This window comes from Sphaerodactylus townsendi, linkage group LG03 (genome assembly GCF_021028975.2).
Source record: "Sphaerodactylus townsendi isolate TG3544 linkage group LG03, MPM_Stown_v2.3, whole genome shotgun sequence".
NCBI classification, from domain to species: domain Eukaryota; kingdom Metazoa; phylum Chordata; class Lepidosauria; order Squamata; family Sphaerodactylidae; genus Sphaerodactylus; species Sphaerodactylus townsendi.
The window spans coordinates 53,160,260-53,174,194 of record NC_059427.1 but is presented as its reverse complement, the minus strand read 5'-3'; the positions used below and the strand labels follow the sequence as shown (position 1 = coordinate 53,174,194).

At 44.1% G+C, this 13,935-nt stretch overlaps 1 protein-coding gene across 1 annotated transcript in view; it reads left to right on the top strand.

The window, feature by feature from the left end:
- Positions 1-12,896, top strand: part of NCKIPSD (NCK interacting protein with SH3 domain) — a 140,144-nt gene extending 127,248 nt beyond the window's left edge. The window contains exons 10-13 of the mRNA XM_048490388.1: positions 1,916-2,044; positions 7,012-7,104; positions 9,414-9,586; positions 11,251-12,896. Of these exons, the coding sequence (XP_048346345.1) occupies positions 1,916-2,044; positions 7,012-7,104; positions 9,414-9,586; positions 11,251-11,454 (599 nt within the window). The 3' untranslated portion in view covers positions 11,455-12,896. The remainder of the gene's footprint in view (positions 1-1,915; positions 2,045-7,011; positions 7,105-9,413; positions 9,587-11,250) is intronic.
- The last annotated feature ends 1,039 nt before the right edge of the window (positions 12,897-13,935 follow it).

Sequence of the window (13,935 nt, the reverse complement as noted above, 5' to 3'; positions counted from 1 at the left end):
ATAATCCAATTTAGTTTCATTGAGACTGACTGGACAAGAGCCCTGAACCTTTTCCAAGTTGTACTAACTCAACCCTTAAGTACTTCTATAATCTACCATAACTCTGGTCCTAATAAAAAAAATTCCACTGTAAGGTTTAATAAATCTGTAAGGTTTAATAATTGGAAAATAAGAAGTCCCTGCTCACGAAACTTGCTTCCCCCTGTTGCAATCCAGGGGTTCCCATAAAGAGTCAAAGGATTGTGTTTGTTGTATTGATGCCCAACGATTTGATTTGAGTACTTTGAGGCACTTTTTTTTGCAAGGCACAGAAAAGCTCTATAATGAAGTAGAGGAAATATGTGGTCTCAGGTGATCTTCATGTACTTGGTGAAGATTTTTCTTCAGTTAATGCGGCTAACGTGATCTATTTAATGCATTCTGGGTCAGGCTTCCCATCTGTAGCAAACTGATTATTTAACTAGAAGGGAGAATTGTATTTAATTGTATTGCCACAACACTTGTTTTGTTCTTTCATTGTGAATCTACATGATGTTTCAATATAATTTTATTGTATGGAAAGTTGGTGGGTGGGGATGGGGGTTGTGTCCCAGGGCCAGAGGAAAGAAGACTATGTAACTCAGTGCCTAGAATGTCCGATTGCATCCTGGGAGACCCAGGTTCAAATACCTTCTTATCTGTGAACCATTTGGGGTTGCCTTAGGACAGCTTTTCTTCTCCCTCCCCCCACCATATGAGGGTGAATAAACAAGCAGAGAACAGTGTATGTCACACCAACCTCCTTGCAGGACAGGTGGGACATTGTCTGGACTAGTTTAAACTCCACAACAATAAAGCCCAGGAGCCCATAAAATGCTGCAAGAGATATACGGAAGAGCCGCCTAGAGGGATTCTTTCTAAGGTTTTTCTTGGGTTTCGTTAATGTTTCTTTTCCTTGGTGTGAGCCTAGCAATTAACTTAGGTGGTCTTATTGTGTATGGATTTCAGAGCTTTCCTAAGAGATTAAGTATAATTAGTGGCTAATCATTAGAATTAACTTCAGCTAGGCAAACTGTTTGGATGGGAGCTTTGGTCTGCACCTGCCTGCAAGGCTCTTGTTCACAGACCTGCTTACAAGCGTGCCGATAAAATTCCGGGGGGTGGGGGGGGGAGCCATCTCCTTCACTGCAGTGGCTTCCATCCAGATGCGCATGAATGGCAGCCCAAAGACAAGCACCAGGAGTGAGGAAGAGCACAGTTTGCCGTGAGAAAGTGGCTAGGGGGCAGATTGCTTTGGCTTCTTCCTACCTGCTTGTTTCACACACACCCTTCCCTCCCAGCTGCCTGTTACCTTACCAGGGCAAACATTTGTCATGAAACCTCACTGAAGAGAGAAAAGAGCGCAAGGGTGAAAAAAGACTCTCCACTGCAAATTGTGACTCCTTCCTGCTGTTTTGCACCCATTTAGCAGAAGCCCATCTCCCATAGACACAGATCCACCCCAAGCCTTGTTGTCTCTCATAGGGATATCACTGTAATTCATTTGTCTTGCCCCTGATCCAATATGGGGACCTAGTGAGGCTTACATCATGCTCCTCTCCTCCAGTGTAGGTTGGGCTGAAAGAGTGAGATTGGCCAAAGGTCACCTTGCAAGGGTCCATAGCATTTGAGTGGGATTTTGAACCTTGGTCTCAGACGCTAATCCAACACTCTTAGCTGCTGCATCATACTGGCTCGCTGCACCCACTAGCCATGTACCTGCTCCTGTCTTTACTAGGCTTGTTAGTCATCTGGCTTTAACTCCAAATGGGATCCCGCCCAGGTTTATCAAAGTAGTGGCTCTGAACTTAAAGCTCACTTTTGCCCCCAAATGCTGGATGAAGGACCAGCCCCTTTTCGAAAATGCCATTTCTGACTGCTTTCTTCTTTCACACAGAGCACTTGAATTCCCAGTTCGTCCAGTTCCTGTTAGACGTGATTGAAGATGGCTTGCCGTCAGACACCACAGAACAGCTGCCCGACTTGTTCATTAATGTTCTTCTGGCTTTTAATCTTCACATTCCAGGTCAGAGCTGGTGGTTTATCACAGCTGAGATAATGCACAGGTTGGCAGTGAGCTGAGAAGCATTCTCTCTCACAGGTGTGCACATGCTCACACAGTATGTACAAAATATTGCGATGTGGGTGTTAACTGGTATGAAGTGGTGTGAAAAAGCAAGTCTATTTTAAAGCATTTTCATTGGCTTTCTGGTTTTGCTTTCAATTAAAGGTGCTTTTCCTTACATGTGAAGCGCTTCTTCATGAGGAAGGACCCAAATATTCGAAGGACTTCCTCTCCCTGTGCAAAGCCTCAGAACAGTTTCTGCTGTTGAACATTCTCAGCTCTAGTTGTCCTCCTTTAGCGAGGGGTTCACAGGGCATCTTTCTGGACACCATTTTTTAAGTAGTGCAGATCCATTCTTTTTTGGGGGGAGATCATTTTCACTTGTAAAGTTGTGTGCTGTTGTATCCCCACTCAAATGCTATGGATCCTTGCATTTTAATAAACTTCTTGTAAGCTATCTGTCCTGAGCATACAGAGAGGTATAATATACATTTGTATATACATAGGTAAGGTTCTTAATTCTACTCATGAATATACTTGATTTGCGTGAATCTGTGACTCTCCTGGTTTCTGCACGGCTGTGTATGCGTGTAAAGGGCTGTGAAATCACAGCTGATTCATGGTGACCCAATTGGCCATGGGGCGGGGGCTGATGGGAATTGTAGTCCATGAACATCTGGAGAGCCACAGGTTGCAGACCCCTGGCCCATACAGTGGCCTATACATGACCATTGGCCATGCTGGCAGGGGCTGATGGGAATTGTAGTCTATGAACATCTGGAGCACCATAGTTCTCCACCCCGGCTATAGAGTTTTCAAGGCGAGAAGTGGTTGGCCATTACCTAAGTAGGCTGAGAGAGTTCTGAGAGAACAGTGACTGGCCCAAAGTCCCCCACAATGAGCAGGGGAGTGGGGACTCAAACGTGGTTCTCTAGATTAGAGTCTTCCACCCTTAACCACTATACCGTGCTGGCTCTACTAATTTTCCGTTTCTTGAAAACTTGGCAATCTGGTCCTCATTTTTTAGAATGAGTTAAACTTTTGTTGAGACTGGCCAGTGGCTAGGTGAGAAGAGAGCCAGATTAACTACCAGATGTTTTTATGCCTGTTTTTGAACATGCTTTGAACTTGCGCGATAGGCAGGAAATACATTAAAATGGAAATAGGACACTTGGTCACGGGTTGAAGCTGGCAGAAGAAAAAGAAGCTAATCTGTGAGACTGGTTTTAAGGCAGACTTAAACTCCTTGCATTGATTCAGGCCTGGGCCACCTTAGTGAATGTGGACAGTGGGTGTAACATTCCAGGGAGGTACTGTCTGTCTGTGACCGCTTTGTAGGAAGAAACTGACATGTTCAAATGGAATTATATATTTTTCTCTCCATTATGCGAGAGAACTTAGCCCATGTATGAGGACTCCGTTAAAAAGAAGTCCCCAAGTGCATTTCAGTGGTGTTTCTGAGAAGTTTCTGTATTCATGAATCTCCAATCTGTTGAGTTTTTAAGAAGAGAATTAAAAGCTTAAAGCTGGGAGAAAGCTCTAGTCAGTGACATCAGCAAAATACTTTACAAGTGATCAGGTTTCCACTGTATAGGCCACTTCAGGATGCTGGGATTGGGTTAGAGTGCCTGGGCAGCATGGGTTAAAATCTTCAAGAGCCTCTAATTTACAGTGAGAAAGGGCACTTCAGTGGGCCCTTATCAGTACAGTTCTGCAGCTAACTAGGCATCTTCCTCTTTCTGGTGATTGGCAGGTCTTCCGCTTATCCCTTGCTGTGCCTTGTCAATCTCATTAACTGTAGATGCTTCAGAGGGCACGTCTTATAGAAGTATTCTGCTGAGCAGCACTTTCTCCTGCAATACTTGATCCTTCCTTGCTGCAACCAGGCTGAGCCTTCTGGGATGCAGCTTAACTTGTACTTGCTGGTGCTGATTGTGAACACTTTTTTTTCTTAAGTGGACTGCTATAAGCAGGTCAAAACACTCTATGGTATCCAGATAGTTTTTGTAAATCCTGAATTTCTTGGCAAGATCTGACACTACCATTTCTTAATTGCTTGCTACTTTTTGTGTGTCTTAATTGGTTGTGACTTTTACATGCAATGCCATTCCACTTGGCTTCAGGGACTGGTGAGGTCAAGCAGCTATGCATACACATCTAGTAGCTTGCTAGTTAATTTTTAAAATCATTAATAATCCGGTAACAGGTTTTTTTTAACTTTTGCACAAAAATTAATCATGCAAACTGATTCTCTTAATTTTCTCTGCCCTCTCTGCCCTTTCATTCATTATATTGTTCTTATTCATTCCACTGGCTACCTGTGGAAATTAAACAGTTACACCCAATGTACAATGCATTGTTGGGAATTATTTTTGGCCACCTGGATTATGCTGAGAAGCTGGAATTTCTCCCAGTTCAAGAACTTTCAATAGTCCTTATAGAATACCATGTTACTTTCGACATCTTTTGAGCCATCAAAATATCTGTCTGAGTCTTGTGCAAGAAAAGCCAGAAATTTGCTGCTTAAGCAACCATTTAGCATCTGTCTCATCATGGCCAGAAATATCAATATAACCTACTGAACAATTGACTACCACAAGAAAATATATATATTATGTATATTTTCTTGTTGTGGTAGTCAGTGGTGCAGTAAGTTATATGGATATTTCTGGCTTTTTCCCACCACACCTTGTTTAGTTACTTCATTTGATCTTTCTCATCATGGGACATCCCAAGAATACTCCAGAATTTTCCAGCATACACATGGGTGTACCCCACAAACATGGACATTCTTCTGCTGTCTCGTACCAATTATCCAAATAGCACCAACTAGAAGAAGAGAAGATTTATATCCCACCTTTCTCTCCTGTAAGAAGACTCAAGGTGGCTTGCAAGCTCCTTTCCCTTCCTCTCCCACAACAGACACCTTGTGAGATAGGTGGGGCTGAGAGAGTGCCTAAGAACTTTGACTAGTCCAAGGTCACCCAGCAGGAATGTAGAAGTGCAGAAACACATCTGGCTCACCAGCTAAGCCTCTGCCACTCAGGTGGAGGAGTGGGGAATCAAACCTGGTTCTCCAGATTAGAATCCACCTGCTCTTAACCACTACAGTACACCATGCTGGCTCTCCATTAAACATGTCATGTAATAGGAAATGGTAGAGGATATACTGGAAGCATAATTTGACCATAATTTTTGATGTGTCTCAAGTAAGATATCTTCCTAAAGTACTCTGGAGCCATTACTAAACCCAAAAATTGAAAATAAAGTTCAGTTATCTTCATCCACACATTTTATTCCTTTTCCTATCAATTGCATTCAGATGTGTACACCCATGTAACTCTTTCTTCCTGTTCATAAATTGAGATGGGAAACTTTCAGTCTGTGAAACAGGAAAGCTGGACCCAAACATGGTGCTAGAACAGCCCAGCTGTAACCCTCCCCAGGAAGATGCCACAATATCTTGTTTAAGTTACTTTAATTCATTTAGATTATTCAGTTGCCACTTTTCCTGCACATTATCTGAGATGTCATACAAAACAAAGTATAAAGTTACAGTGGACCAGTGAAATTAGATTTGAGCAGCCATCTTTCACCGTAGGGAAGAATCTGTTGAAAAGGGTGGGTTGGGCTGCACCTATTGATGCTTTATGCACTTTCACTTAAAATCATGCCTGAACTGTGTAGGACAATGATGCTGATTACATAATGGGCAAGAATACTGAACGGGCCACTGTTGTGGGGCATGGGTTGGGTGCCCCCCCATGACTTCTCTTCAGTTGCTGTTGCAAGGTAGCTAAGCTGAATTTTCTACACACTCCACAGAATCGTCTTGACTTCCAAGTTGTGGAGGTGTGGTTTGCCATTATAGGGACAGGCGAGCTTTACATTCCTTGGCACAATGTAAATCTTCAGGCATCACCCTGATGAATATTCCAGTAGCAAACTGTGAGAGCCTCTGATTGTGAAACTGCAGACCCAGCAATCATATGTAGGGGGGGGGGAGGGGGGGTCATTTTTTTGCTTTTGAGTTTAACAGACCTGGAAATTTTCAAAAAACCTGAAAAAGCCCATACCAGCTTTTGGGGTTAAACCCAAACCTGAAAAATTCCAGCTATTTTCAAGCCCGCATGGAGTTGTGTGGTGGCGGCAGCGCACCGTCCCCAGCATTCAGCTCTGCACCGCCTGTTTCCTCCAAGCCCATGTGGACTTCATCAGTGGCACAGAACCAAATCCTGAGGGCAGCATTCAATTCTGCACTGTCTGTCATCTCTGAGACCCAGCCAGCAGGTAAGGAAAATTGGCAATGGAGCTGAAGCAGCCCGAATAATCCTGGAAAAATTTGGCATTATTCAAAATCTGTTTTTTTAACTCCCTGAAATTACTACCATTTTTTTGGGATAAACCACCCCCTACTCCTCCCCCCCCCCCCATTAATAACAAGATTTGGAGGGATTCAGTTTGCCAAATGCACACCCCTAATGGTATGCAAGCACATAAGTAGAAATCGCAGGATGTGTTGTAAATGCTTGTTATTACGATCCTTGACCAGGTCTGAACATGAGTTTACTTAATATCTGATACTGTTTAGTGAGCAATTCTAGGATTTTCATGTCTCAACATAACAAAAAATAATTTTTAAAATAAAAAAACTAGTACTATTGATTTTTACTGTCAGGAAGCATAACTGTGTGAAGTGACAAAGAACATAGGCACCAGCAAAGGAGGCTGTACTGTGAGAAAAATATGTAATAAAAGCAGAGTGCTGCCTATGTGTTGTGTACCAGTTTGTTCTTCACAGCAACCCCTTGTTTCTTCCTTGCTTCTTCTCTCCCTGTCTCTTTCCCTTTTGCAATTGGTTTGTGTCTCTTCCCAGCCAGCTACAAGACAGCCAGTTGCTCCTAATAAAGCCTGTTCTTATTTCTTAGTTCCCGAACATAATGTGATCATGGTTACTGTCAGCAAGCACCCCAATCTCAAAGTCTTCACAGAAAAGCTGCTGCTGCTTCTGAACCGGGGAGGTGAGTATATATCTGCAGCCTTATTACTTTTCTAGCACACCAGAGCTAATGTCAAAGGGGACCTGATGAGGATTGCTTGCAAGTACTGTGGACAGCCAACAATGGGCAGGCAAGCACTAAGCTCCAGTGGGCAGGCAAGCACTAAGCTCCAGGGCCGGGCAAGTCCATTCAGTATGAGGTAGAGGGACTGGCCTGCCCAAATGCCACTGGTGGCCCTCATGAGGATTTCATTCTGCTACTCTGACTCTGGAAACAGGATGGCGTAGCGTTAGCTGCAGTAATATTCAGAGCATGATTCCCAAAACATATGGTGAAGGAAATGAAATCTTCAGAACTGTGTTTCTGCAAGCTTAGTTTTAATGTATGTTGGGAATCTGCTTTGGGACATTCTTCATTGAGAAGCAGGATAAAGTATAATAAATAATTAGTGCAAGACTCTGTATCTGTTTCCAAAGGATTTAGAAATATGCACAGCTAGGGAATAAAGCATCCGACCACTGAGGTGGAAGTCTAAGAACCCTTCCTTCCCTTTTCTCAACAAATCACGCTTCAGGCCCTTACAGCTGGTTCACAGGTTGATACTTCTCCTGTAGTACCTACTCTTTTTCTTCTCCAAGAACTTGGCATGGAATCCATACTGATTCCTGTCATGCCTATTTTACAACAGAATTTTGAATTCCTGGTTCCAGGGGATGTTCGTGGTTATGTCTCCACACCTCATTTCCTTCCCCAATCAGACATACTTACAAGCACCACCACCTCCAGCTGATGTTCATAGGGTGCAATCCTATTATTTTCTCCCCTGCGCCCCTTCGAGTCATCTGCTTGAGGATTACTTCAGCAAGCCACCAGCATTGAGTTAAGCCTGTGATATTTGTTGAGGCTATCGTAAAACACTTCATTAAAAAGCTGGCGAGCTCTGTTCCCAGACAGCCTCATGCCAGTGCAGGCTGCCTTTGTTTTTCCTGACAAAGTACCGAGCTGGCTTAATGCCTTTTGCAGTATGAGGGTCCTACTCATTCTTGCACACTCTGCTGTAGTTTGTTGATTTGTTATTAAATAACCCTTCTTGTGTCTGATACTTAAAGATCTGTACTCCTGGTTTAAGGCCTTTTCAGGACTGAAAATTATGACCTCAGCACAACATCAATCAAGAACTGCTTTTCTACCTTTGTGTGCCTCTGCCTGGCCTGGTTCCAGCACCTTTAACCTTTTCAGTGCCAGAATGAGAGTTTTTTGTAGCCCACAGTTTTTCATAGTTCCCTTCCCCTAAGGGACAGAGGGCTTGTTTTCTTCTAGAAACCCCTATGGAGTATACACTGCATCTGTCTATATTCCTGGAGAGAGCAGAAATGAAGTGGCTTACTAAAAGTGGATGCCTTTAGAAATAAACTAGATGTTACGGTGAGCACAACTCACATGTCAGAACAAACCAGTGCTGATTTCTTGTAAGGAGTGTGAGGGGGGATTTACAGTAGGGGGATGTACTACTGTACCTTCCACTTTTCTGCTCTCTACATGCAGAAATGCAGATACAGTGCATACCTCCACAATCGGTGCCACGCAACGTGTGCTCCACAGGGAACCAGCGATCATCCAATGAAAAGTCTACTTGTTTTGGACAAGCGTTCATTAACACGACTCACATTTCACACTTTTAGGTTTACAAATGAAACATCTTAGATGCAAAGTATGACGTAGACCAGAGGCCAGTTTGCCATGTTTCTTCACCAGGAAGGGGCTTGCAGCCTTTACTCCAGGCACACTGGGAAACAGTGTGGTACGGAGCTCCTTGTATTGCCAGTTATACGCAAAAGGGGTTCTCATCTGTGTGCTTGAAGCCAAGACTGCCTGTTTCTATACAGGGCGTAGGACTCATCCCTTGAAGAGCTATGTGAAAACGGAAAACTTTGGTAGATGTAGCTCTTCCAGTCGTAGTACCTGAGAGGTAGAAAAGCTGATCCAGCTAAAATATGTGTAGCTGCACCAATTACTACAGGAGTCAGAGGGATTCTATCCCCAGTTGATCCAGCTGTGAATCTGCAGTCATGGTTGCATGTCTGGCACACAGACAACGTGTTTCTGTTGTCCCAGAGCTTCCTCCTTAGAAGAGCTTTGTGGATTAGGATTGGACAGCCCTCCATTTGGCATATCTGTGTACCACACAGGCTGTTAATGTTCATGCACAGGCACACACCTCAGACTCTTGTTGTAGCACTGAAAATTGTCTGTGTACATAAACTCCCAAATGTGTTCCGACTGCGTATCATTTAACACTTCATCCTTCTGTCTCTTTTGCTTGTGACCAGATGATCCCGTGAGCATCTTCAAGCATCAGCCCCAGCCTCCGCACTCAGTGCTGAAATTTCTCCAGGACATTTTTGCGAGCAAGGACACAGCAAGCATCTTCTATCACACAGACATGATGGTGATGATAGACATAATTGTGCGGCAGATTGCAGATCTCTCCCCTGGAGAAAAGGTACGATGAGAGAACCCTATTCAGATTTGAAATGTGGAAAACGGGAAGAACTTAACACGAGTTAGGTGGCCGAGGTTTTCTTGGCCGATGTCTGACTTCTGAGATTTCACTGGCCATTGCCCACACACGTTGAGAAATATCTGCACATTCTTAAGGATTAGAAAGTTGTTTTTTGAGAAAAGAAGGGAGGCATTCAGCTGCTGAGACTCTCTACTGCGTTATTTGCCTTTTGCTGCCTCAACACAATCCCTGCACAAGCCCTATCGGAAGCAGTATCCATCACATAACACAGGTTCTTTGGAGAACATTCTGTCAGTGCTCTAAAACTGTCCAATATTGCTGTTCAGGCCCAGTTTTTATTCACTCTGTTTATTTAAAATATCTGGTTTATGCTACTTTTCAACAGCGCCGTTTTTAAGAATTTGCGTGCCACCTTTTTTATTCAGCACACGTTAAAATTAACACACAATAATGGAATCATAGAATTGGAAGGGGCTATACAGGCCATCTAGTCCAAACCCCTGCTCAATACAGGATCAGCCTAGAGCATCCCTGGCAAGTGTTTGTCCAGCTGCTGCTTGAAGACTGCCAGTCAGGGGCAGCTTACCACTTCCCTAGGCAGCTGACTCCACAGTTAAACTACTCTTACTGTAAAAAAAAACTCTAATAGCCAGATGGTACCTTTCTGCCTATAATGTAAACCCATTATCACAAGTCTATAGTAGTAAAAAAGAATTTAATTTTTCAAAAAATGCGGACCAAAAATGATCAGGCAAAAATACTTAAAACCAAGCTTTCTACTAAAATGAATGCAAAGCAAGAAGATAAGATTTTGTTGTGGGGTTTGTTATTTTGCATAAACAGGTGAGGGATGTGATAAGAAAGAAGGTACTAGGCAGGCATCCCTTGCAAGTGAGCTCTGTGTAGGGAGCATAAATACAGAAAAGACCCTCTCTGGAAGAGTTGTGCCTCATTCAGAATGTAGGAGAACCAGGGAAATTCTTTGCTGTTATTATTATTACCACTGCCAGGTAGGTTCAAATGGGGGAAAGGATCCTGGCCATATGCTGTTGCCAGACTGTTTTAAGGCTCTAAACATTTTGAGTTATGCGAAGAAATAAAATTAAAGCTGGTGAAGATCTTTGCTGACTGGAGAGATGTGCTCTTTGAAGCAAGGCCCAATTAACAATCCAACCTGACCCCTTTATTTTGGATTAAGGAAGTTTCCCTAGACTTTTGAAAGGCAGCCCCGCGTTAGAAGTGCTCCAGCCAGGATATCATTAAGAACCTTCTTCTCATAAGAGGATCATAGCTGGTGTACCAATCAAGTTGGAAGAAGGGACTTGGACCTGTGAATGACACTCGTTTGGGATACTTTTCACCAAGCACAGAATACTGTTCAGTTCAGTGGATTTGCTGAATGGCTTTCGGAATTATGTGGGAAGGGCGAGGGCACTTTTTCCTTTCACCTTTCTGCTTGGTTGCCTTTTTCAAAGGAGGATGGTTCATGAATCTCTCACCAAATCTGTTCTGATTTGAATTGCCTGAGGGGGGGGGGGGGGAGGGGGTTGTCCATGCGGTACATTGGTCTTCCAGCGTGCCTGTTCCTGGCAAGTGGCTACTTCTGATCTCTAAAACTTGCTCAATCTGTTCTGCCTTCACAGCTGCGGATGGAGTACTTGTCTCTGATGCATGCTATCATCCGGTCCACAATATACCTGCAGCATAAGCACAGGATCACTGACCTGCAAGGGATCTTGCAGCGCATCATGGTGGAAGAAGAGGAGAGTCCACAGTGCCAGATGGACAAAATGATCATCCAAGAGATCTATAAAGAGTTCCCCGAAATATCCCCTGGGGGCAGCTAACTAGTCCAGGGAGGGAACTGTTCGGAATAAAAATGCCTCTTGTGGATGTCTCTTTCCCATCCTTTTCCAGTACTGCTCCTAACCTGTTAACCCTTCAGTTGAGGCCTAAGATTTGGGTGGAATGCTAAGAGGCCCTACGGAAGAAGTTTCAGCCGTCAGATTCAGGAGACTGCTAAAGATGATCTTCTGGAGAAGAAAATGCCATTGCAGAGAAAGCGGAGGGTGGGCAATCAGGTGATTGGTTGCATATGCTTTGACAAGAGCAGGCCGTGTTTCTTCTGGTTCAGCTGCACACAGAAAGGACAAGGAGCTTGTGACTAGTGTCTCTGAGCTGTATCTAGGATTCCAAAGCAAGAGGCCTCTGCCATAACAGTGTCCATTACCGTGTGCATTTCTTGCCTCGCAGTTGCCAAAGTGGCGTAGGCTCGTGTTTGGAAGCAGCTTCTGTAACATCTCTGGTCTGCTGCAACTAGTGCAAAAATGCTACTGCCCTAGCAAGGGAGCTGCTCGCTATCCTTAACCCTGTGCCCAGTGAGCCTTTCCGACCTTCCTAACCCATAGCTTGGTATCTGGGTCACAGCCAACCCCCTTTAGTAAGGCATAGTCTCAACACTTGCTTGTCTAATGGCTTTTGTGTAGTGGTGTTTAAAACTTAAATTCCTTGCACTCTGTAGCAACAGCAGCAGCAGCAGCAGCATAATGATTGTCCAGCCAGCAGGGATTCTTTTGAAACACCTGCTGCCTACACTCACTGCTGAGGCACGCCTCATGCTGTGTGCTGGCCTCATTGCCTCTGGCATGCACACGCAGGGACACACTGTGTATTTGTAGGTGGCGGCACACGCAGTGCTCTTTTCCACCCTGGGGGTATTTCTTGCCTTGAGCTTAATAGCAATTGGTTCTGCCTGGCTTTGCCTTTTCATGTCTGGAAGGCTGCTTCAGCCCAGCGTCTGATAGTTCTGCTCCTTAATATGCACAGGTTGGAAGAACCCCTTTTTCTTTATCTAATTCCTCCAGGTCTCCAATAAAATGGATTTGGTTGCTTCCCATTTAGATCTTTCGAACAGACTCTCATACTAATGCCTGTCTGTAATATCTTAATAAACATGCACGCTGCGAAAGTTCTTTGTAGTGGGTAAACAAGAGCTGGACAGCTTTCCCTGTAGAAGTCACTTCAGTTTAAACTGGAAATATTTGAATAACCTCTAAACCCAGTGTGAACCAAATACATTCACAGTAGTGTGCTTAGGGTGGCCCGTCTGTTTGCTGGAAGTCCGTGCAGGAGGCCTCTGGATTTGGCCCTGCAGCTTCAAGCAGGCACCCCTTTGGAGTTACTGTCCCAAGACTAGTGAATAGCCCCATTTTTAAACTTTAAAAAAAATCATTGTGACCTTTGAAAGGAAATTGTATTTTCATAGAAACTAATAAATGTAGTCCATGGAGAAATGTGTGAGGTTTTTTTTATTATTTGTCAACCTTTTTGTATTCAGTGTGTGCTTGCTGCAGTGTGTGGGAGAGCATTGTTTATATAAAGTGTAGGAATACCCAGCCAAATGTGTATTGAAAGCGTAAAGCAGTTCAGCGTGGTGCAGCGGTGAAGAGTGTTGGACTAGTACCTGAGAGGCCTGGGTTTGAATCCCCATTTGTGTCATAGAGGCTCACTGAGTGACTTTGGGCCGGCCAGTCACACTCTCAGCCTAATCTACCTCACACAGGGGGGTTGTGAAGATAAAATGGAGGAGAGGAGAACGATGAAAGCTGGAGTACAAATGAAGTAAACAGAAAACAATTTACTTCATGTTTGTTTTTATCTCATGGGGCGCAATGCAGGTGTTATGTACACAGCCTCAAGACTTAAAGAATCGATTGTCTCACACTTTCCCACATCCACACTGGTCCGGTTCAACCATAAAGGTGGCCAGGGGGAGTGGCACAATTCACAGCTTGCTGAGCCAGAATCCTTGTGCTGCTTCTGGCATGGCCAGTTCTCAGGCTCAGTCGTGTGCACCCAAGAATTGTGTGTAAAATTGCTAGGGGGTCCAGGGCATGATCTCAGATTGTAAAGGAGCACTCCGGCCTTGTGCCTGCTTGTGCCTTTGAGTAAGTTCTGCTCCCTTCCACTCACCCACAACTCTATCACCCACAAAATGAAGTTCTAGTCCTCCACCAAAGTAGATTTTGGATAACAGAAGAGGCATCATGAAGATTCAACTTGGATCTGGCTGGACCAAGGTGAGCTGTGTAGCATGAGAGAGGGTAGTTTAGCTGTTCTCCAGTGCCTTGGCACAAGCTGTTAAGCTGTCTGCCAACTTCTTAGTTAGGCTGTTACAAGGACTGGACCCAAGTTAATTTTCCGTCACTTAGCCCTGTCAGCATTGTGTAGAGGTTAAGAGCAGCAGACTCTAATCTGGAGAATTATGTTTGATTCTTCACTCCTCCACATGAGCAGTAGACTGTAATCTGGAGAACTAGGCTAGATTC